The 25,845-nt window shown below is 39.6% G+C and overlaps 1 protein-coding gene across 1 annotated transcript in view; it reads right to left on the bottom strand.

Moving 5' to 3' along the window:
* The window catches only part of LOC122815495 (vomeronasal type-2 receptor 1-like), a gene marked incomplete at its 3' end in the record, with an annotated part of 397,765 nt that overhangs the window by 276,643 nt on the left and 95,277 nt on the right, over window positions 1–25,845 (bottom strand). Inside the window, exon 3 of the mRNA XM_044088044.1 lies at window positions 12,427–13,254. Within this exon, the coding sequence (XP_043943979.1) occupies window positions 12,427–13,254 (828 nt within the window). The remainder of the gene's footprint in view (window positions 1–12,426; window positions 13,255–25,845) is intronic.

Here is a 25,845-nt window from a genome sequence, read left to right as displayed (position 1 = left end):
CACTCAAGAAAACAAACTGATCAAGTAGAATTGCAGCTGTTCACTTTTTATGTAGATGGTGTATCAGTAGTTGGTGAAAAGGTTGATGCAGTGAATTTGTTAACAAGAAATGAAGTGTTTTGTACCAGATCAATGGTAAATCCACCGAACTTAAATTAGACACTGGCTCAAACTGCAATGTTATGTCAGTATATACTTTTGCTAAAGTGAGAGCTAATGAACAAGTCATTTTGGCCAGTTATGCAAAACTTGTTGCGTATGGAGGTAAAGAAATTCAAACCGAAGGCTCAGTAGTACTTTTATGTTATTTGGCCAAGAACTATTACAGCTTGTTATTCTATGTGGTTTGAAGACCTGTGCAGACTCCGAGACAGTTTGAGAATGAATCTGTGTACTTTTACCGAAGAAGTTCATCAGATAAGCACATATCCTTGCTCTAATTTCACTGAAGCTATTTTCTCAGAGTATGCTGATGTTTTTAAAGACAAGTCGGGTAAACTTCCAGTTGTGTATTCTATGAAGTTAGACCCAGAGGTCAGTCCAGTAGTCAGACCAACAAGAAAAGTTCTGATAGCCATGCAAGACAGAGTCAAAGCTCAGATGGATAAGTTGGTGCAGCAAGGTGTAATTTGTCCTGTTACAGAACCAACTGAATGGGTGTTGTCCATGGTAGCACAAAAAAGGCTCAGATGAAATCCGAATATGTATTGACCCAAGAGATTTGAACAAGGCATTGAAGAGACCTCATCATCCAACGCATAGAGTCAAAGACGTCACAGCCCTAATACCGAATGCCACTGTTTTTTCTGTCTTAGATGCAAAGAGTTTGTTTTGGCAAGTGATGCTTAATCGCTAATCATCATTACTGTCTACTTTCAGTACCCCTGTTTGGCAGATATAGATTCCTAAGGATGCCATTTGGAATAAATTCTGCAAGTGAAGTCTTTCAGCATGCAATGCAGCAATTTTTTTCAGGTTGTCCCTGTGCCATAATAGTAGATGATTCATTGGTCAGAGGCAATGGTGAAGCAGAGCATGACAAAAACCTTAAGAGAGTTCTAGACAGTTTCAAAGACTGAACGTACATGTATAAATAATGGGTTTATATCAGAACATCAAAGTTTTAAAACTTCAAATGTTCTAATATCGATTCATTTTGAGCAAACGCTAAAAATAGCGCAGCTGCAGAACACCGAATTCTTTCATAGGGAAAGAATTTGGTTGGCCGGTTCTGTGGCTTCACTATTTTCAGCGCCGTGGTGGAAATTTACGGGTCGGGTTCAGGTAAGTGTGTGATTGTGTGGTTGTTAGGATTAGGGCATGGGTTAGGTTAGTTAGGATTAGGGCACGGGTTAGGTTAGTTAGGGTTAGGGTGCGGGTTAGGTGAGTTAGGGTTAGGGCATGGGTTAGGTGAGTTAGGGTTAGGGGCGGGTTAAGTGAGTTAGGGTTAGGGCGCGGGTTAGGTGAGTGTGCGATAGTGACGGACCTTAGGGTTAGGGTTTGGGTTATGATAAGTGGATAGATAGTAGAGTATGTATAGTTTAGTGTAGGGTTAGTTGTAGGATTATACATGTATGTGTGTGGATTGATGTTTTTTAGGTGTGCTTGTGTTGTGTGTATGTATTTTGGAATAGTGAATTTATTTCCAAGGAAACAATTTGCTGTTCTGAATGTTCGATATCATGTGGTTTATGATATTTTAGGTTCGATGAAATAGCGTTCGCTATTTTCATCTTTCGATAATGTGATATAAACGCTAAATAATGAGCACATGCTATAGTCAGTGCCATTTTGAGAGTGCAGCCAGAGACTGAACATGTATGAATAGCTAGTTTGTTTATAAGTTTACCTAAGTTAAAGTATTAAGCCTCAATCCTGATGTGTTTGTACATAATAAAGCTGTTTGAACAGAACCCATGAAATCATCTATTGTGGTCTGACTAGATGACTGACACTTACGGAAATAGATGTACAGAATAATGCAGAAACACAATCTTCACACAACTGCTAATTAAGATACAAGACTAAGGTCCTAGAATGAACTGAAAAATGCAAACAGATGGAACACACAGATCACTAAGTGCATCTCAAATATTTAAGCAAAACTGAAACAATTCATATTTACATTCTTTTCTTTTTTTTTTTTTTTGAAAAGCAAGTTACTTTCAGTTACACACCCTTCCAAGTGGGGGTAGCTCTGTGCTGGAAATAGGAAACTAGATGGTGTGCTATCCAATCAAATGAAGACAATATTGGAGATCTTTCAAAAACATTCGTTTAATGCATTGGTTTAAGATGGGGCAGACACAGAATGCAAGCAGGTGAATGATAGTTAAATATAAAAGCACTGAAGCACAAACTGCAGCAGAGACAATTCTGTCACTATTGAATTTCTGCTACAGTTTAATGTGCCACACTATACAGAAATTTACCAGTAATACTGTTTATGGAAAATGCAATAATAAATGACTAAGACTCCAAATCTAGCAGTAGTACAGAGTTCTGCCACAGCTGTGAATTAAACTACAAGACTATGGCCCAGCAGGGTTTAAAATAAAGATAGCTTTTGCAAGTAATTCTGCCTGTGGAAATAGAAGTGTAGAGCAACACAGAAACAGAATTTTCTCATAACTGCTAATAAAAATACAAGACTAACACTCTAGAACAAACTTAAAATTGCAAACAGATGGAACAGAGCTGAAAAGTGCAAAGTATGATTACCATACAGGCCAGTAAGTCCAACTGAAATATTTAAGCAGAACTGAAATAATTCAAATAATTTAATTCTCTATCTTTTTGTTTGAAAAACTAGTTACTCACAGTTAAGCCTAGCCAATAAGCCAAAGTAAGACTCTTGTTTATAAGTTGAAGACCTTAAACATTATACCAGACCAGAACTTTCATGCAGTTTGATAGGCATTTGATACCTCTGCATTGTCCACAGTTGTGAATAATGTCATCTTTGTTCTTGAACACTGGCACTGATATGCTTATTCTCCAGTGATCTAGGATATGCCTTTCTCTCCAAACTGCTATGAGTACCCAGAGGAGGCATTTCTCCTGTATCTGACCCAACATCTTTTTTATATCTACTGTGACCTCATCAGTGCCTGCTTCTTTCCCTGACTTCATTTTCCTTCGTGCTGTGTTTACTTCTTCTAGGGTGTGATCCTCCTCTCCTCTCACCGTAGAATGTGTCTGGGGCATTACATCTTCTGTGGGGTTTTATTCATTCAGAAGTTGCTGAAAGTGCTTATTTGTTCCACCCTTGATGTCTTGTGGACTGCTGAGCAGATTGTTAGTAGCATCTCTTATGAAATCCATCTGTCTATCTTTTTTATCATTCTGTCATTGACATTCGGCCTGATAGAGTTTCTTTTTACATTCCAATGAATCACTTTCCAGAAGTTGGCATCATTTTTTGATATCGAAATGCCTTTCTTAGCGTCTTTGTTAGCCAACCAACATTCCTTCCTAGCCTGGTCTGTCTTTTCTATCTCCCACTTTTTCCTGCACTCTTTCTTTCTTTCTTTTGATGACTTCCTGAACTTCTTCATTCTACCACCTGCTTTCCTTATGTACCTTATTTCCACCCCTGGCCCAGCCACATATCTGTTCGGTAGTCGTCACACATACTGTTTTGAGGCACTGCCATTCTTCAGCTCCACCAGTTTCCTCTTCTTCTTGAGGTACTAGAACCTTGAGTAATTGTGTTTTTTGTCCAGTGAACTTGCAGGCTTTCATCCTGTTATATCTTGACCTTAGAGCCTTAGCTGACCACTGCTTATAGTTGATTGTGGCAACCAGTGGTTTATTCTATGTGCTGACTGTTTCACTGGGGAGGACTTTGGAATTGCTAACTTGTATGTGATGTTGAGACTCTCTCTTTCTGAACCATGTGTTGGCTACCATCAGGCCGAGTCTAGAATGCTTTCTCTTTTTTTCTTCCTACTGCCCAATCCATGCGGACCCAGGCAGTCCTTGTATCTTGCACTGTCTGTCTCAATATGTGTATTCAGGTCACCCATTATAAACAGCAAATCCTGTTGTCTTGTTTTATCTATTAGGTCCTGCAACTGCTGTCTGAATGCACTCTCTTCCTCATTGTCACAGCACTGCTGTGGGGATAGGCTGAGATTATGAACACTGCTCTACAATTACAATGGAGTCTGATTGCTATGAGTCTGTCACTAATTCTGATGACATCTCCTCACTGTCTTCTGAAGTCTCTCCCTCACCACAATTCCTACACCATTTTTAGCCTGTCCTCCCCTTGAACAGTAGACTCTGGATCCAAGTCAAGTGTCTTTGCTGCAGTGCCCTTCCAACTTGCCTCCTGGGAACAAAGGGTGTCCAGCTTCCTCCTTACCATCATGTCATCCACTTCCAAGCCTCATCCTGTCAGTGAACTTACACTGAGTGTAGCAATTCTTAGTTCATGTTTGGCAGGTTGATTAGTTTTATGTCTAGTTTTCATGCAATAGAGCTAACCCAGGTAACGCAAGCTGGGCAAATGGACTCCAACCAGCCAGCAGTTAATTGGCCAAAGGTTGCTGGGCTTTATGATGGGGGACAGACTGATATTAGGGTGAACATATACCCTTTTTAACTTTAGCTTGGGTCTCTGATCTATGTCAGAATAGTCTGGGTCCTCAATCCAATTATCCAGAATAAATGCCTATGCCCATTTAGGTGACATTCATCTAGAGCCATATTTTTACACCATTGAGTGGCTAGCCCTGCAACAACACACAATCTGCGATCCATGTTCTCCTACCTTGAGAATAATGGTCACCACAGTAGATGCCCAAAAGCAATTGGTCTATACAACTCTTCCCCCCATAGAGCACCATATAGAGTCTGTGCTGCTGCCCACAGCTCAATTCTTAGGTGCGTTTGAAACTAAAATGCTTAGAATGCTTTTCGGAGTTTGGAGAAACCCCACAGAGACACAAGAAGAACATGCAAACTCAAAACAGGCATTTGTCAGAGGTCAGGATCGAACCTTGTACATTTTGCATGGGAGATGAAGACCTTATCCATTATGTCAACTAGCAGAAAAGTTTAAATAAAGTTATCACAAACAGCTAAACAACACATGCAGTAAAAATCTGAGTTACATGCGAGAAATGGACTCAGAAAAAAAACTTAGACATAGAAGAGGTGATGCTGAGAGAATGTGAAATATTTACAAGACAAAAAAAAAAACAAGATCAGATAGTGCAGACAAGATGCACGTGTCTTATTGGAAAGAAAAATGAGAAACAAGCTGGAATGAAGCATTTATGATGGATGAAACTGTAAAAAGATAAAATGCAAAATACAGAAAGAATGAAAATGACCGAAAAAGTAGAGAGACAGCGAGAGGAGCAGTAAATAAGTGGAAGGGAGAGAGAACTGAGGGCAGGTGACTGGGGTGTGGCAGGAAAGGCTGTAGTACTACACCATAAAATGAAACTATAGTACCTTACAAAATGTACCCTGGTAAACACAAGATTAAAACTGTACAAATGATAGGAGAAAGTGAAGAAATGCTTGTGTAATGCACTAAAGTGACATTCTTTTCATAAATACTTAATGTTGATGTGCAGTAAATCTAAATTTAATATTTATATCAAGAAGAAATAAGTAAGTATTGCTGATCAAGCAAATGAGAGCATGAAAGTGGATACATAGAAGGAAAAAAGTGAAAAGGGCAAAATAAAGAAAGAAAATATCGAACTACCATAAAAATAAACATAGTACAACCACCATGAAATGAAAACATAGCATGACCACCAAAAAATCAAACCATAGTATGACAACCATAAAATAAAATCATAGTACCACACCATAAAATGAAGCCACAGTATGACCACCATAAAATGAAGCCATAGTATGACCACCATAAAATGAAACCTTAGTATGACCACCATAAAATGAAATCATAGTACGTCCATCATAAAATGAAACCATAGTATGACCACCATAACATGAAACCATAGTACCACCACCATAAAATGAAACCATAGTACCTTGGTCATAAAATGAAACCATAGTATGACCACCATAAAATGAAACCATAGTATGACCACAGTAAAATGAAACCATAGTACAGCCACATAAAACGAAACCACACTATGACACCCATAAAATGAAACCTTAGTATGACCACCATAAAATGAAACCACAGTACAACAGCCATAAAATGAAACCATACTATCACACCATAAAAATGAAACCATAGTATGACCATCATATAATAAAACTGTAGTATGACCACCATAAAATGAAACCATAGTACCACCACCATAAAATGAAACCACAGTATGACCATCATAAAATGAAACCATAGTATGACCACCATAAAATGAAACCACAGTATGACCACTATAAAATGAACCATGGTATGACCACCATAAAATGAAACTATATTATAACCACCATAAAATGAAGCCACAGTATGACTACCATAAAATGAACCATGGTATGACCACCATAAAATGAAACTATATTATAACCGCCATAAAATGAAACCATAGTGTGACCACCATAAAATGAAACCTTTGTATGAGCACCATGAAATGAAACCGTAGTACCACACCATAAAATGAAACCATGGCACTACCACCATAAAATGAAACCATAGTATGACCACCATAAAATAAAACCTTAGTATGGCCAACATGAAATGAAACCATAGTATGACCATCATATAATAAAACTGTAGCATGACCACCATAAAATGAAACCATAGTATGACCACCATAAAATGAACCATGGTATGACCGCCATAAAATGAAACTATATTATAACCACCATAAAATTAAACCATAGTGTGACCACCATAAAATGAAACATTTGTGACCACCATAAAATGAAACCATAGTATGACCACCCTAAAATGAAACCTTAGTATGGCCACCATGAAATGAAACTATAGTGGGTCTATATTATAACATCGAATTTTATAAAGTTTGAATGTTAGAATATCAAACCAGTTTTGTTGAACGCTGAAAACAGTGAAGGTGCAGGACACTGAATTCTTTCCCAGGGAAAGAATTCGGTGGGCCGTTGCTGTGGCTTTGCTGTTTCAGCATTCAATATGTTGGAGCGTTACGGGTCGGATTCAGGTAAGTGTGCGATTGTGTGTAGGTTAGGGGGCAGGTTAGGTGAGTTAGGGTTAGGGAGCGGGTTAGGTAAGTGTGCAGTTGTGTGTAGGTTAGGGTTAGGGGGCGGGTTAGGTGAGTTAGGGTTAGGGCACAGGTGAGGTGATTGTGCAATAGTGATGGACCTTAGGGTTAGGTTCGGGTTAAGGTAAGTGGATAGCTAGTAGTGTATGTAAAGTTTAGTTTAGGTGTAGGATTTTGAGTGTATGTGTGTGGATTGCTGTTTTTTGTGTGTGTTTATGTTGTGTGTATGTTTTTCAGAATAGAGATTTTTTTCCTGGGAAAAAAAATGCTATTCTGATTGTTCAATGTTTGCGGATTTCAATGTTTAGGGTTCTATATTATAACATTTGATCTTTATAAATTTCGATGTTATAATATAGACCCGCTATAGTACCACACCATAAAATGAAGCCATTGTATGACTACCATAAAATGGAACCATAATACGACTACCATAAAATGAAACCATAGTGGGACCACCATAAAATGAAACCTTTGTATGACCACCATGAAATGAAACCGTAGTACCACACCATAACATGAAGACATAGTATGACCACCATAAAATGAAACCATAGTATGATCACCATAAAATGAAACCATAGTACAACCACCATAAAATGAAACCTTAGTAAGACCACCATAAAAATGAAACCATAGTACCACACCATAAAATGAAGCCATTGTACGACCACCATAAAATGAAATTTTAGTATGACCACCATAAAATAAAACCATGGTACCACAGCAGTGAACAACTGTGGTGCTGGTGGAGTGGGGAGCCAATGTATGGGAATGCTGTGATATAAAAAGATTCTGACATCAGTACTGTGATGACATGCAATGTATTACAATGAGAGACAGATGGAAGGAAACAAAATAAACTAGTAAAAGTCCAGTATCCATGGCATAACAAGTACATACAACAGTCAAAATGCAGGAATCCTGGGACTGGTGGGATGTGTGGAGGGGTCTGAGCATAGGCTACCACCAAAGGACATCATGTCCAGCACAGAGGGTAGGCCCAGAGGAAGGGTTTGCCTTGAGGCATCATTGGGGAAAGCAGTAAGAAGTGGACAAAAACAATAAGGAACTATTATTTGTTGGAATAACAACTGTTAGAGAATACCTAATGTTGTGTATAAATGGAATTAGCCTAAAATTGTAAATTGTGCCCTACACTGCATTGCCTTCTATCGTTTCTCTGTTCTCATTATTGTATTTTCAATGTGGAGCTTTTCTCTTCGGGCCGCTGCTGAAAAAGGACATGTCCAGTCGGACTATCCTGGTAAAGAAATGTAAAATAAATAATAAAATAAATAAATATAATTACATGGAACACTGTGAATTTATCGAATCCTATCAAGAAAATGAAAATACAGGAAAAGTTAAAGAGAATGGGGAGACATTGTTCTAGTATAAGAAAAAAATAACAAAGAAGGCGAGAAGATATTGTAAGGAAGAGATTGATAAGACTGGGAGAGAAAAAAGAGGCGTGGCAACTGAACAACTGCCTTTAGACAAAACCGCGGGAAGGCAGAGGGCTTATCTGGCACAGAACGGAAGAAGAACGTTTATTTGCTTCCTTTGTATCAACAAGAAGTAAAGGAATAGAGGTAATGGGGGGGCTACAATGTCACCCTACAACTGTAATGGGGGGCTACAATGTCACTCTACAACTGTAATGGGGGGCTGCAATGTCACCATACAACTGTAATGGGGGGGGCTACAATGTCACCATACAACTGTAATGAGAGGTTACACTGTCACCATACAGCTGTAATGGGGGGCTGCAATGTCACCATACAACTGTAATGGGGGGCTACAATGTCACCATACAACTGTAATGAGAGGTTACACTGTCACCATACAGCTGTAATGGGGGGCTGCAATGTCACCATACAACTGTAATGGGGGGCTACAATGTCACCATACAACTGTAATGGGGGGCTACAATGTCACCATACAACTGAAAAAAATGACCAATTGTACAGACAGAGGAAATATAACAAAAAACAGATGAGACAATGGCTAAACCAAAAACTGAAAGAGGCAGGGTGGCTGGATTTATAGAGGAAAAGGTATTCAACTGAGAGGGAATAAACATTCACAATAAACATTTTGGTAAAGGCACGTAGGTTAGACAGGTCTTTTGAGAAGGACAAACTAAGGAAAATAGTGCAAAAGGGTTTGGAAGGGTGGCCTAATGGTTAAGGTATTTGCCTTACAAACACAAGGTACAGGGTTTGAGTCTCACAAGGGATAATTGGCTAGGCTTAAAATGGCTCACAGGGGCAGTTAGCCTAGTACTAATCTATGAACCTATGAAAAAATCCAAAATGAGAGAGACACGTGAGATGATGCAGCAATGAGATTTATAGTAAACATGTCAAAAGAAATTATGAGAAGGGGGTGTTGGACTAGCTATAATGAAATAAATGAAGAGAGGGAAACACGATCCAAGGAGTAGTAAAGGGTCAATACACGGAAATATGGAAGACTGGAAGAGCACTGGTGGAATGAGATCAAGGTTACAAATGGGGAAAACTGATGATCCCAGAAGGAAAGGGGCTAAAGAGTAAGACAGAGAGAGAGAGAGAGAAAGTGGAACAACGAAAAAAAATAAGAAATACAGGAAGCAGCAGAGAGGGGGGTACATATGAAAAGCGGACAGCATGGAGAATATTTAGAAGGAGAGCTATCCAGAAAAAAAATAATGAATACTACAGGCAATTTACAAACAACATGGAGGGGGCAGAAGTATCAGAATGAAAGAATACAGAGGGGTAATTACACTGAAGGGTGGGCAAAGAGACAAGCTGAATGCAGAGGTCACAAAGGATGAGATAACTAAAGCAGTATCCAAGATGAAGGAGATAAAAGCTGGAAGGCCAGATAGATTCCCTCTGGAATTCAACATATTGGGAGAGGAAGGCCCCAGAGAAGGAAGAAAATGCAAGACTTAGACAAAGCATGTAAAAATGGCATTCTTTGAATCACTCTACTAAGGTATTATGATCCTGGCAACAAATTTCCTATGAAATTTGCATTTTTAATCAGCTTTACCTGTGCCCCTGGACTGCAGTATTTGCATGCAGCCTTTTCCAGTGATATAGTTGCAGCACTTCAGACAGTAAACTTATTACTACTGCAGCACTGCAGCATTTCACTTCAGACAGTAAACTTATTACTACTGCAGCACTGCAGCATTTCACTTCGGACAGTAAACTTATTACTTCTGCAGAACTGCAGCATTTCACATCAGACAGTAAACTTATTACTACTGCAGCACTGCAGCATTTCACATCAGACAGTAAACTTATTACTACTGCAGCACTGCAGCATTTCACTTCAGACAGTAAACTTATTACTACTGCAGCACTGCAGTGTTTCACTTCAGACAGTAAACTTATTACTACTGCAGCACTGCAGCATTTCACTTCAGACAATAAACTTATTACTACTGCAGCACTGCAGTGTTTCACATCAGACAGTAAACTTATTACTACTGCAGCACTGCAGCATTTCACTTCAGACAGTAAACTTATTACTACTACAGCACTGCAGAGTTTCAGTTCAGACAGTAAACATATTACTACTGCAGCACTGCAGCATTTCAGTTCAGACAGTAAATTTACTACTGTAGCACTGCAGTGTTTCACTTCAGACAGTAAACTTATTACTACTGCAGAACTGCAGCATTTCAGTTCAGAGTAAACATATTACTCCTGCAGCACTGCATTTCACTTCAGACAGTAAACTTATTACTACTGCAGCACTGCAGCATTTCATTTCAGACATTAAACTTATTACTACTGCAACACTGCAGCATTTCACTTCAAATAGTAACTCTATTACTACTGCAGCACTGCAGCATTTTAGTTCAGACAGTAAATGTATTACTACTGCAGCACTGCAGTGTTTCAATTCAGACAGTAAACTTACTACTGTAGCACTGCAGTGTTTCACTTCAGACAGTAAACTTATTACTACTGCAGAACTGCAGCATTTCAGTTCAGAGTAAACATATTACTCCTGCAGCACTGCATTTCACTTCAGACAGTAAATGCATTACTACTGCAGCACTGCAGCATTTCACTTCAGAGAGTAAATGTATTAGTACTGCAGCTCTGCAGCATAGTACTGCAACACTGCAGCATTTTTTCAATTACTCCATTGTAACATGTAAAACTCCTGTTACAACAAGAATGCACAATGTGGTACACAATTCCAAGTTGTACTCTGCAGTTATGAATCCTGGCCATTATGTGACACAAAACATTCAACATATGCATCTCAGAAAACTACTACTTGGATAACCATTATCTTCAGCATAGTTAATTATTTCATTTTCAACCATGCACATGTTATTTCAAGCATGCATAGCATTTTACACCACCCTCTGCTGAGTAGAAGCACTGTGACAATTACTTTATTTGAGCAGATCATTTCAACTTCTTTGATTAAATGCAAGACCAAGTAAAAATAGTTGGAAGCATGCCTTTCAACTTTTTTGCTTGATGAATTTTAGACAAAGCAAAGAATAATGGGGTCACAAAAGACATAAAATCAGACAAATTTTACATCTTTTTCTTATAAACTTAGACAGTTACTACCATAATAGGTTTTCCATAGCATTACGTTTCTGAAGAATATTAACTTTGAAACTCAAATGTCTGTCATAATTTAGTAACTGCAACAGATTTGCCAGAAAGTCGCACATATTTTGAGGAACAGACCAAAAATATTAAGTAAACATCTGCTCATTCTACAAAATTTTGGATAGATGACAGTATAATTATTTGCAAAAATGAGACATTAGTTAGATCAAACTAGCTCCATAAGGCTGTCTGAATATTAACGTATGTGCAAGTCACATGATATTGTGCTAGCATCTGCTTACAATTAAAAAAAAACGGCAACAATTTGAAGATATTCAGTATTAGGCAATCAGCAAATGCAGTCATTTATCAGTACGCAAATACTGACAGTTCACCAGAAATCAGGTCGCAAAGGATGTCTTTCCATGATGATGTCAAGAACCAAAGTTAGTAATATTTGGCACTGGGGGTGTGAGTTAAAAGCTCTTAGAACACTAGTAAATTATTTCCCTTGGCAACTGTGACTGATTTTTAATTCTGTAAATTTGCAGTAAACAATGTATGCAAAAATTGAAAGATTTCATTTCAGTTCATGCTCAACATAAACAGCAGCAGCATATACATGACAAAGCAATTTTTTTATAAATTTGCAAAGGAGAAACAGCTTTTTTAACCTGCCAAGGATGAAAATCATGAATACTAGCACAAGATCCATTTACAAATGGTCCCCATGGAAACATGCATGATGACAGGTCATGTAAGGCATGTGCTAACATATAGACTGCATTGTGAACACTGTAGGTATAGCGGAATTCCTCCTCCTCATACACTGACTTCCCAAGTGCAGTTAGGCTCTCAGTACCTGTACAAGGTATTGGTTGCTTTGCTGCATCCTGTTTTGTAGCATTGTCCAGCCAGCTACAGCCAAACACACTTGACCAGAACTCTTTGATAAAAATGTCATCTGTGTGATGAGAAGGCTGGATATTGTACAAGAACTCCCTGAATCCTGGAATATCACCTTTATGAGCATAAAGAGTTACTGTACCATTTAAAAGCTTTTGTCTTACAATTTTGGAAAAACCTGGAGAAACAGACCACCCAGGTGATCCGAGCCAGACAATATGGTTTATGTTATGTTGGTAAAGGTCTTCCATTAGTTTATACATTGGCTCATACCTAGAGTAAACCAGGATGACCTTCACAGATGTTGTCTTTATTTGTTCAGCTATATGCTGAATTTTTGCTTTAGTGTTTTCTATATAGATTGTTTCTAGAAATGCCACACAGAACCCATTTTGCTGAAGTACGTCCTTTGCTCTCTGTGCTCCCAGAACACCATAATCCTTATCAGAAGCCAGAATTCCAACCCAGTTCCAACCAAAGTGAAGAATGAAATGTGCTAAAGCAACCGCACCAAAGGAATCACTTGGTAATGTGCGGAAAAATGATGGGAAAGTGCTCCTGTCACTCAGTGTGGAAACCACAGAACCATATGCAATCTGTAGCAAATAAACAGAGGCATTAGATTTACCTTCTATTTTTCTGGCACCATTTTCTGAAATTGTAAAGCCATGGCTGACATTTGAAGTACACCATTTTCATTACAATATTTACTGCTTAATTTGTGTGCTTTCTATAAAAGGCAAACATTTCAGAAATGTAATTTTTAGTATATATGTAACACTTAAAATTTTACATGTGTATAATAAACTGAACAGTCGATCTAAAATAACCGAACCAAGAGTTCCTGAAAGATGCATTCAGTACAGTACATTATCCAACATATGAGGGTAGGAAAAGAAGTCAGTTATCTGGCTTGTAATATTTGTATAGCTAGTATCTTTCATTTTCCCTTTATGTGATTGTTATATCAGACCGTCACCCATCCATTGCTTCTTGAAGGACTCTTTTGTCTTATGTTCTACCAACCACTCAGTTTTCCTGTTCTATTAATTTACCACTCCTTATATAAAAAGTATACTTTAATGTTAAACTGAACTATCTGTCTTTAATACCTTCCCTGTCTCTTTATTTATCCCTTATTGACTGGGTTAATCCACTGGCTGTTGGCTTCTTTTCAGGGGTGACATGAGTTGTATTTATACTACTAGAGGAAATTTGGCTGGGGCATTGGGGACTTGCTCTGCTGTTTTCATGAAAGAGTATGGTGTGCGCAGACAGTTCCTCCTTCCATTCCTGGCACAAAGGTGGCTGTGAGAAACAGTGGGTGATAGTGTTTGACAGAGAGAGGGTTTGTTTTTGTTGGAGAGACTGTTATGGAGATGCAAGAGCAGAGCTTGTCAGTTGGACAAGAAAAATAAGTTTTGTGGGTGGCTGTAGAGCTCACAAGGTGGTGGTGCAGAGATTAGCATTATCGCCTCACAGTAACAGGTTTTCTGGTTTGATTCTCGGCTGGGGTGCCTTCTTTGTGTAGTCTGCCTGTCCTCCCTGCATTCACATGGGGGCTGCTCTGGCTTCCTCCCACATTTCAAAGGCATGTGTCTGGAGTGCTTTTCCATGGGCCTGGGCTCTGTTCCAGTCAGACTTTTCTGGTAAACAAATCAAATGTTATATAGATAAATAAACTGGGGTTATGGAGCTTACTACAAGTGGATAGCTGAACACACAATTGATTGACTTAAATTATAAAGGAAATCCTGGTGAAGGACCCACATTTTTATGGTCAAATATCACGGGAGAGTGACTGGAGAAGAAAATGAATAATGTTGAAGGGACTGGAATGGAAAGCCTGCATGCACTGCAGTGGATATTAGTACAGAACGTGTGTGGGGATGTTGCGAATAAAGGACAGAAGGGAGAAGGTAGTGATCATTAAATACAAACGTTTACTATACAAATTACAAAGAAGAAGGTATTATAATGACCATTAAATACAAAAGTTCACTGTGTGAATTACAAGGAAAAAAGAGGATGTTATTGATTGCATTTATGACAATTTGATTTTACCAGTGGGCTTTAATGTGAAAAACATTCAGTCATTGATACACTTGAGAAAAGAGCATTTCTGTACTGGTACCTTTGAGATGAACCATTAATGGAAATTATTATTTTTGTGATAAACTAAAAATGACTGTTTTTAAGACATTGAAATAGACTGAAAAAGAAGAAGGTTCTTGCTCAGTTTAGGACTGATGATATAAATTTTATTTATTTACTTATTTATTTCATTTTGGCATTTGTTGATCGGGTTAGTCTGACTGGGCAGATGCCCTTTTTCAGAGGAGGCCCAAGAAGAAGAGCTCCAATAGATACATACATTATATCATTTGACAAAAGTAAAAATAACAGTAATTAACATGCAATGAAAATGAAAATTATTTAAAATTAACTTTTCAGAAATTATGCTATTTTGTTCATAATATCGGTAAAGTAAAACATGAAAGAAGTTTGTGGAATGGGGGGGTGGGAATTGGGTTTTTTTGAAAATGGAAGGAGAAAATATAAAACCTTTACCTAGCATTATTTATGTTGTTACTAATAGAGGGGCAGTTAGATATGGATCTATATCACGTCATCGCACAGCGAAAAAAAATGAACGTCATATGGTCAGCACCATATGTTTGAATTTTTTCAATGTGCGAGTGTGTCAAAGGAGATCTCCATTACAGCACAGAATGGGAAGATTTCCCTTTTCTGCACTTTAGTGCGATCTCAGAGTTGGTATATTTAAGTAGTGGGGGTGGGGGGTGCAGGTGTGCTTGCCCCCTTTGCTTAAGATGTTCGGGAGTTAATTTTTGTTTTGTATTTTTCATTATGTTTTTGAACATTTACGAGCTCGATCATATGGTGACGACCATATGATATTCGAACGTATAACTGTTCGATAGCATAATATAAACTCATAAGATATATAGGATAACCTAAAGCATGTTATTTCTGCGGAGATTTAAATTGTTTAATTAATGAATGTGTGAAAGTAAGATGTAATCAATGTGGAGAGGTTGGGAATATGATGAATAAATATAAAAAGGGTGCAGGATCTGTAATAAGAAGGAACCTGTTTGATTTGTTTGTGATAAAGGAAAACTGAGAAATGTCAATAATGAAGGTGACAAGAAAGATGTGAATGATGAGGTCGGGAAGAATAAAGAAATAATAGTTATAGAGGAAGAGGGTTTAGAAGAAAAACATGCGGTTGTTAAGCAGGATTTTCAAGGGGAAGTAGTTGATGAAGAGGAAAATATAGGAGAACAAAGGTGGTAGTCATAGGTCTGATTGGGAAGAGGAAAATGTAACTGAGGTAAGAAAACACACAGGAGCTATAGAGTAAGGGAAGACAAAATGTCAAATTATTTCTTCCAGGATTAAAGGATTAAAAATAAGGAAAGGAATACTATTATATTTGTGACAGTTAATAATAGCTGGATAAACAGGGTTAAGTATATCGTTTGTGTACAGAATACAATATTTATTTCAGGGAACTCAATGGAAATTTATTTCAGGGACTCAACGCCAGGAGTTTAAATCTCAAAATCCACCGCTCAAAGCACTCCTCAGTATGGAGAATGTCGACATCTGTGCAGTAACTGAAACCTGATTCAAGATTCCAGAGAGCACCCCAGCACTACTGGGCTACAACTCATACCGCACATTTCAGCCACAGAACATGGACCGAAACACAAAAGGAGGGGGTGTATCCATATTCATCAAGGATACCTACACCTCCAGGTTAGTGGCGAAGCATGATACCTCTGAGATCATCCATGTGCAACTAACATCGAGCAAATCTGCAATGCTAATTGTGGCCTGCTACAGATCACCCTCCATGACCCAGGACCCCCACTCCACCTTTCTGGAGACAGTGGAAAACATGAAGGTTCTAACGAACACCCTGATATTGGGCAATTTCAATTACCCTTCCATTCACTGCGAAAACTACTCGAGTACAAATTCCCAGGCCAAGCGCTTCCTGGAATTCATCAACTCAAATGCCCTGGAACAGCTGGTAAACTCCCCTACCAGAGAGGAAAACATATTGGACCTGGTCATCACCAACATGGGCGACAGGTGTTCCACACCGGAGGTCAACCCGTCACTGGTAAGATCAGACCATAAACTAATCACTCTGGATGTCCATACCCCACCACCATCCCCAACTAAGGAAACCACAGTAAAAAACATTTCTAAAGCAAACTTCACTTTACTTAAGACAGAGGTAGTAAGTTTCACAGCTCCCACGCTAAAGGATAACGCTGCCCAAGATGCAGAAACCTTTACAAATGCACTCTATGAGCACCTACAAGGATGCATGGATCGTGCCACCCCTAGCAAAACCAAGACTCACTCCTCTAAGAGAAGGAAACCAGTTTGGTGGACCCCTGACATAAACAGGCCATACAATAGAAGGAGGAAACTACTTCAGAAAAAAAAAACAAATACCAAGAAGGAAAGACATCCCTGATCAGTATCAATAAGAAACTAAGGTCCCTCATGAAATCATCCAAGGCTAACTTCGAAAGAAAAATAGCCAAGGATTCAAAAGATAACCACAAAGCCTTCTTTAGCTATGTTAAGAATCTAGGTGGCAACTCAGAGATATGCACTGAACTAGTGCAAAATAGCACACAGTGGCAGTACACTAAACACAGAAAGTGTGATAAGAGACTTAGGGACACAGGTGGACAGTGGTCTCACCTTTGATAACCACATCGCCACAACAGTCAGGAAATCCTTCTATGTGGCACACCTCATCACGAAGGGCTTTTCATCCAGAAAAAAGGAGGTCATTGTCCCACTGTACTCATCCCTCATTAGACCCATTATAGAATACAATGCCCCATTTGGTATGTACCTCTCAAGACATCTGCAACAACTGGAAAGGCCTCAGAAATACCTCACTAAAAGAATCACAGGCCTAAAGCAGATGCCCTACGCTGACCGCCTTAAAAAACTCCAGCTATACTCTGTAGCATATCGTCTACTCAGAGGCGATCTCTGCTTAACATACAAGGGAATGTCAAACCCAGAGCTGTTGGACATGCTACACTTAAAGAAATCCCAATCCCTCAGAGCTACACGCTCCAGGGATCTAAACCTTGTCATCACAATAAACAAAACATGCTGGAGGGATAGGTTCCTGACCCAGAGACTCCCCAGACTCTGGAATAGATTGCCCATATATGTCAAGCAGAGTGCCTCTTTGGACCTCTTCAAGAGGAACCTTGACGATTGGATGGGAGAAAGAAAATTCACCCCAGGGATCATGTCAGTCACCCTGCTAGACAGGGGTCCAGGAAAGTAAATAATGTGGGAAGAAATAGCCAGGGAATTGTTATGGCTAGGCTTGTATAGGCCCTAGAGCTGATAGCCTAGTACCAACCTATGAACCTATTAACAAAATATACTGAACCTACTGATATTGCCAACATCCTGGCAGATAGATTCAGTGCAAACGTCATCCCCCTCCCACCCCCAAAAGGGCCCACAACAATACCAGAAAAGTGTAGTGTCCCAAAAATCACAGATGCACAGGTGAAAACAGCCCTTTCAAAAGCCAAAAACACAGCATCAATGGGACCATTGCTGTTCAACCTCAGCCTCTCCACAGGCTACATGCCCATAGAATGGCACACAGCAACTGTTATTCCTCTCCACAAATGAAGCGCCACAACTGAACCTGGTAACTATCACCCCATAAGCCTGACTAGCCTGGTCTGCAAGGCTATGGAGCGCATCATCATGGAACTCATTAACAAAGACATTGGGAACCTCCAAATACTTGACCCGACCCAGTTCGGCTTTGTTTAGGGCAGATCATGCCTACTAAACCTGGTTAATTTCTTCGAGACAATCACCTAGGCCATAGACGACGGAAAGGTCATTCACACAGCCTACCTTGACCTCGCCAAGTCTTTCAACACCATTCCCTACTCAGGTATTACAGAAAAACTCACCAGCCTGAACATAAACCCCTACATCACAAGATGGGTTGCCAACTGGCTTACAGACAGAAATCACACGGTAAGAATAGTGGGCTCCAGGTCTGACTCTAAACCATTCACAAGTGGTGTCCCACAAGACTCGGTCCTGGGACCCCTACTGTTCAGCATATACTTCTCAGAAGTACAGGCAAACACAGGAGGACTATGGCTAACCAAGTTAGCCAATGACTGCAAACTGGGAGCCATAATTGACTCTCCGGCTGACACGGACATCCTCCAAATGGGCCTTACTGAGACGGACACCTGGTGTCAAAGTCATGGCCTCAAGCTAAATGCCAAAAAATGCATAGTCATCCCATTTGGGAAAAACAAAACACCCATGAATTACCACATAGGTGGCAACCCCCTTAATACAGAAGAGGTAATAAGAGATCCGGGGACCCAGGTAGATAGTAATCTCTCCTTTGACAATCATATTGCCAAAGTAGTTAGGAAATCCATGTATGTGGCCCATCTAATTACTAAAGGGTTTGCATCTAGAAATAAAGAGGTTATAGAGCCCCTCTACTCGTCACTCATTAGACCCATCATAGAGTACAATGCCCCATTTGGGATGTACCTCACAAGACACTTCCAACAGCTGGAAAGACCACAAAAGTATCTCACCAAGAGAATTACTGGCCTCAAACGTATGTCCTATGCAGCCTGACTGAAAAAACTCCAGCTGTGCTCAGTGGCATATCACTTACTCAGAGGTGATCTCTGCCTAACTTACAAAGCCATGTCCAACTCAGAATTGATGGACATGCTCCAAATAAAGAAATCCAAGTCACTGCGAGCCACATGCTCTAGTGAGCTAAACATTGCCACAACAATAAATAGAACATGCTGGAGGGATAGATTCCTGTCACAGAGACTCCCCATGCTTTGGAACAAAATTCCAAACTACATTAGGCAGAGACACTCACTAAGACTCTTCAAGAGAAACCTTGACGAGAGGATGGGTAACAGAAAATACACTCCTGGGATCACTTCATTGGCTCTGCTTGACATAGGATCAGTTAATTAATCAATGGGGCAGAGAAAGCCGACACACTCTGGCTAGGCTTATAAATGCCATCAGGCAGATAGCCTAGTACCTACCTATGAACCTATTAACCTATGAATGATAGGACACAAGTTGGAATGTTATGGGATAGCAGTGTACTTTGGAATTTAGGAAGGGAGAGGTGTTCTGTTGTTCTATTTACGTCAACAGAAGACAAGTGTCTACATCAGGTCTTATTGTATACTTTACTAAAATCATTAAACAGCTATAAGCTGATCATGCAAAATATATTAATAGTTGAAATGTATTTATGACACACAACAGTGACAGTATATATAAATTCTATAAATGAAGATATAATCTTTTTTTCAGTTGTTTGCAGTCATTTTCCTGGCTATTCTCAGTAAGTTCCAGGAAAGGGGGTACTGAAACTTAGGCAGACAGCCCAGAACTGCAGCATAAAACAACACCAATATAAGTAAATAAAACCTATTTTACCTTGCTGGCTACTACATCTCTTTCTGGAATGTTTATAGACCCTGCATCTTGCTTGCTTGTTGCTTGCTGTGACTTTTGTTCCCTGTCTTGTCGCAGTGAACTTTGACATTGTACATGCCCCCCCCCCTTTATGTTTAAAATGTTTAACTGTAAGTCCTGGGGTGCACTAAACTATTGGCTCTCTCCTTTGCCTATGAAGCCTGATGCGTTTGCTTAGGCAACCCCCCCATGAATGCCCCTATAAACATGTGTAGTGCTGATGTGCTCTTATTCTACAGTTTTGACCTTCTTGCTAGATAACGCCTCCTTTTCTTCTCCATCTGTTCATAAGTTGATAAGTGCATACTAGGATAACGACCACTAGGGCCCTTATAAGACTAGCTGTGCAACCCAAATATGACCCACAAATTGGATTTATATAGGTAATGATTTCCTGACTGTCTCGGTCCATCAGACATATAGGAGCCAGACCAGGGGTGAATTTCTAATTACCCATCCATTGGTCCAAGCTGTGCTTAAAAAGTGATAGGGAGGAACTCTGCTTCACATGGTTGAAGAACCTGTTCCTCAGAATGGGAAATCTTTGAGAAACATGTCTGTCTTCCAACATGTCCAATTTATGTCACAAGCAACATTCTGGTAGTTCTGATGTTGTTGGCTTTGCAGGTGTACAAAAGATCGATCAAAACAGGGTCCAGGGATGCCCTGTATGCAGGCAAAGATCACCCTTAAGAAGTCTATATAATACCAAATAAAGACACAGGGCTTTGAGGCAATCAATGTAGGATATTGTGTTTACTCCCTATATTCTTTTTGCGAGGAACTATTGTGGATGTTGCATTTGATGCACGTGTGTGGTCACGTACATCCCAAAAGGGGCATTATACTGTATGATGGGACTGATGAGGACTGTGGACAGTGGATTGATGACCTCCCTGGACCTAGATGCCATGCCCTTGCTTTAAAGTTGAGCAATGTAGAAGGATTTTCTTACTACCTTGAACACATGCTGGTCGAAGACTAGGTTACTGTCTACATGAGTTCTCGGATCCCTGACTTGTAAATCAACTTTTAAGGGTGTTTTATTGATGACATAGTTACCTGGGGTGGTAGACTTCCCAAAAGGTACTATAATGCATTTTTTGGTATTGAGTTTTAACACATGGATTTGGAATCAAGCGTTTGACTGTATTAGACCTTCCTGAAGGATGTTCTTATCCTGGCAGGAATTAAATGACTGCCTCCCAATTTGTAGTCATCTGTGAACTTGGTCAAACAAAGATTTTTGGCACTGGCTTTGACATCCAAGAAGTAGATGCCAAAGAGTAGTGGGTTCAGCATAGAGCCCTGGGGGACTCCACTACTGACTGGCCTCTTTGTGGAGGTGGCTTCCATATTCTAACCTCTTATGTCCTATCAGTGAGGCAGCCAGTTATCCACGTGTTATAAAGGGGTTTATACGTAAATCAATAACTCTGTTGCCAATGCCCAAGCGGGGTATAGTACCAAATGCTTTAGCCAGATCTAGATAGACAGTATACATAATGTTTCCCTCATTCATTGCCTTAGTGACCTTTTCAAAGAAGTCTATCAGATTCAGAAAGCATGACCTCACTTTGACAAAGCCAAACTGGAGTGGGTCCAGTGTCTGGAGGTCTCCTATGTCCCTGTTGATAGGTTTCATGGTAATTCTTTCCATGGCATTGCAAGTAAGACTAGTTAAACTAATGGGTCTGTAGTTTCCAGGATCTGTTGAAGGTCCTTCCTTATGAAGAGGGATGACCATTGTAGTCCTACAGTCACATGGCACAGAGCCTGTTTTAAGACTATAATTAAATAATGACTCCAGGGGTCCTGTTAGTCATATTTTAAACTATTTAGGAGGCATCTTGGGATGTTATCGGGACCCACTAAGGTTGTGTTCTTGCTCTACCAAGTGCAACCAGTACATGTGCCCTAGTTAGGGTTGGAGGGGTTATATTTGAGGGTATTTTGGGGGGATGATTGTGGGTGAAGTAAATTTGGAAGTGAATTTCTCCACTAACAAGTTTGTTATATAAACAGGTTCAGTGAATGTGATGCCATTAACCACCAGTTCAGCACATTGCTGTGTGCTGCCCTGGAGGTTTCTGACATAGCTGTAGAAGCTCTAATGGCTACCTTTCACCTGGGAGGTTTTCATAACCTGAAAGGTGACATTGCTTGACCTCATTAACCCTCTTAGTTGTCTATTTACTTTGATGAGAGAGTTTCTATTTTTTTATGGGAATTACCCTTCCTGATTTACCCTTCCTGATTTTTTCCTACTTTTACCCTTTTGTTGTATATCCTGTTTACTTTGGGATGCCACCAGAGTGGTTTGTTTCTAGGGCTAGTCCTGGGATTACTTCTGGTAAACATAGCCATTGACATGGTTGCGCAGACGTTTTGTGGCCAGTTCATCACAGGATGCTGAGTTCTTGGGGTTTGCAGTGGCATAGGATTTTGACAATTCTTCACTTAATAAAAGGTATTTGGCCTTTGAATAGTTCATAACTGTCACTGGTTTTAATGGGATTATTGAGTTGATTTTGATTTTGAAGGAGACAACTTTATGGTCAGACCTTACGGGACAGGATGAGGCACTGGGGTCAGCAGCATTCTCCCACATTTGTAAACATGAGGCCCAGTATGTTAGAACCTCTAGTGGGTGTATTCACTATTTGGCCAAAAGTCTCTGTGATTGTTGTATTGAGGCTGTGGATGGCTCCCAGTCTATAGAAGGATAGTTAAAGTCTACCATGGGTAGAGTGTTAGGGTGGATGGTAAGTTTCTCCAGTACGTCCACATATGCATTGTGAGCTTCTTGGGATGGAGGTTGACCTGTAGTTGCCCAGGATATGGTACAGGTTTTGTCTATTGTGATCTGCACATAGAGGAACTCCAGGATGTCATCCTGTCTGGCCACCCTAGAGGTGTGCTTACTATTGATGTATACTGACACAGTTCCTCCTTTAGTCCTTGTCTATGCAGCTACTGGTCTAAAAAGTGTGGAAAGCAAAACCTTGTACAGCAAGAATAATGTCTGCTACTTTAAACCATGTCTCAGTAACTGCACTGATGTCTGTGATCTCTAGGATGAGGAGGGCTTGGAGGGAGTGTGTTTTTTATTAAGGTGCTTCACAATGAGCAGTAACACTGTGAGGTTTAGTTGAGTTGATTTTGCTGTGTTGTTAGGTTTGCCAATTTGGCATTGCCAAAAAAAGGTACTAAAGGGGGCTGGATAAAGTTTTAACCAGTATTCGAAAACCTGGAAGAGAGAGGTGCAGACCATCCTTGGCAATGCAATGAGGTCTGGTAACCATGTCCTCCCAAGCTGACACATGTTGTATCCTCTTAGAACGACACCAGAAAGACAGCCAGTTGTTGAAGTAAATCATTTCTGCTCATGTTGTGGCATCATCCCCATTGATGGTAATATGCTCACACCAGCCTGAGACACATAGTCTGAGAACTCTATAATGGCTCTCTTCATATAGTTCAGGGAGGTACATCTCAGGTCATTTACACTTACGCAGGCTATGATGGTATCATACTGGTACCTGGGGTGTAATGACTTGAGAACATGCATGCATAATTTTGCAGATTCTGAATCCACATAAGCAACTAACTACTATCTTTGCCTTGTTCAGCCTGGTTCAAGGGGCATCAGTCTATCTTACAAAAGTCCCTTATGGCGAGAGTCCTGGGACATGTGTTTGCTTACCTTATGACTCCACTGAGAGTGACAGTATGTGTAGCATTATATGTTGTTTTTTTCTGAGTGCTTTGATCTTGCTGAGGCATAGTTTGACAACAGGTGATCTAGGCAATCTTTGTTGTTTAGGAAGATTGCTTTTAAGTGCGTTAGCATACATTAGTCTATGTGTGTGCTGTGTACTATGTGAGGTAGCTGTTGTGTGTGTGGTTTCCACAACCTGATGTGCACTTGCATGCACGAGGTTAGCCTCCAGTCACTGTGTAAGTGCATCTCTCACATACTGTGCCTGCTTCTTTAAGGGTTAAGGGGTTGTCAGTAATCATGAGACAATCGCGCAAAATCCCCACATCTACTAAGCTGGCTGCAGAGAAGTTAGGAAATTGCATGCCATCCTGTCCATTTTTTTAATTTGTGAGCTACATGTGGGTGGTGTATTGGGGTTACAAGGCTATTAAAGATGGTTTATTGGATCAGATTATGCTAATTAGTACTACATTCTACTAATTTTAATGTTTAGACAATATTGACTTGCACTAAGTCTGTAACTATTGCCACTTGACTCCCAGCTAGCTGCTCTTATATTTTTGATGCACTATGTGTTTGCACTATATTACTGCTTTATAGGATACAATGTTATGGACCTTTCTTTGAGGTGTTTGTTACTGTACAGGCAATGCTAACCATTGCAAACAGGCAAAATTTCCAGCAGCATATAAAAAAACAGAAAACTAACTAATGAGCCCTCTGGCCAATAAAATGACTACACTATGAGTCCTTCTCTATATTTCCCATCTGAGATAGAGTAGGCAAACACCTCTTGCCACAAGATGAATAAACCCAGTCTGCCTAATGTAAAATAAAGTGCAATGGTAGCACATACCACTTAAATGACTAGCAGTGTTCCAGCAGTAACAGTGTGTGGAGGAACCGTTTTTTTCATCTAGATTACACTCCTGGTGTGCAACTAGATTCTCATGTCCTTAGGCAGAGTGCTGAGTGCTTGTCTACACACCAGAAGGTCTGCTAGCCTTTCAGATGTAATTATTTGGGAGCCACTCATCTGCTTATGAAGGTGATTGTTTATTTCCTCCATATAATCACTCACATTGCCATCTGACATGTTTCTTTTCTCTCTGCATTTCTTTCTTTTTGCTTCAGGACTGACTTTTAAACAAACAGGTGAACACTGTTTAATTTTAATATATTCCCATTATTCTACAACGCTCTTTTTGATACAACTTGCATTGCTTTACCTATAAGAACAGGAGTTAAAAACCTCACCTTTGGTTAATTCGATGCTTATTGCACAAATTCTCAAATGTCTGAATTAAACTATTAAAATCATTCCCCTCTGCACTGTATTCCACGAGGTCATTAAACTGTTAACATTTAAGTCAACAAAACTTGTTTAAAATTAAATAAAATAAAAGGGTTGCAGAAAAAGGACTGTAGAAAAAAATCACTTCTTTTTGTATTTAATCCAGTTTATTTAGCGTACTTCAGGTATGTGCATGTAAAATCTTTATCAAGAACAATCACTTAAACAAACTTATTTATACAGTCCTGGGGAGAGAAAAACATTGTGTAAATATTTAAAATTTAAAACAGTGTTATCATGTTCAAATGCATATTAACAAGGTTCAATTCCGTTTATTTACAAGATGCATTTAAATAAAACATTTAAATTAAACAAATAACAGCCACTATATGCGGGGGATTGGGCATGTCGAATAGAAAATGTGGGTTGGGACAAGTTAAATATCATAGGCTGAGATGCTTGATGGAGACCTATCTGTTTTTTACTGGGAAATTAACTGAATACATGAAAGGAGGGTGGGTTGTAGTGATGAAAATGATGGGCAGGGCTTGAGTGTGGGAATCAGGGTGGCAGCTAATCACCTTG

This window comes from Protopterus annectens, chromosome 1.part1, assembly GCF_019279795.1.
Source record: "Protopterus annectens isolate FY-2018-M chromosome 1.part1, PAN1.0, whole genome shotgun sequence".
NCBI lineage: Eukaryota > Metazoa > Chordata > Ceratodontiformes > Protopteridae > Protopterus > Protopterus annectens.
The sequence above is the reverse complement of the archived record's forward strand: the minus strand, read 5'-3'. Positions and strand labels throughout refer to the sequence as shown.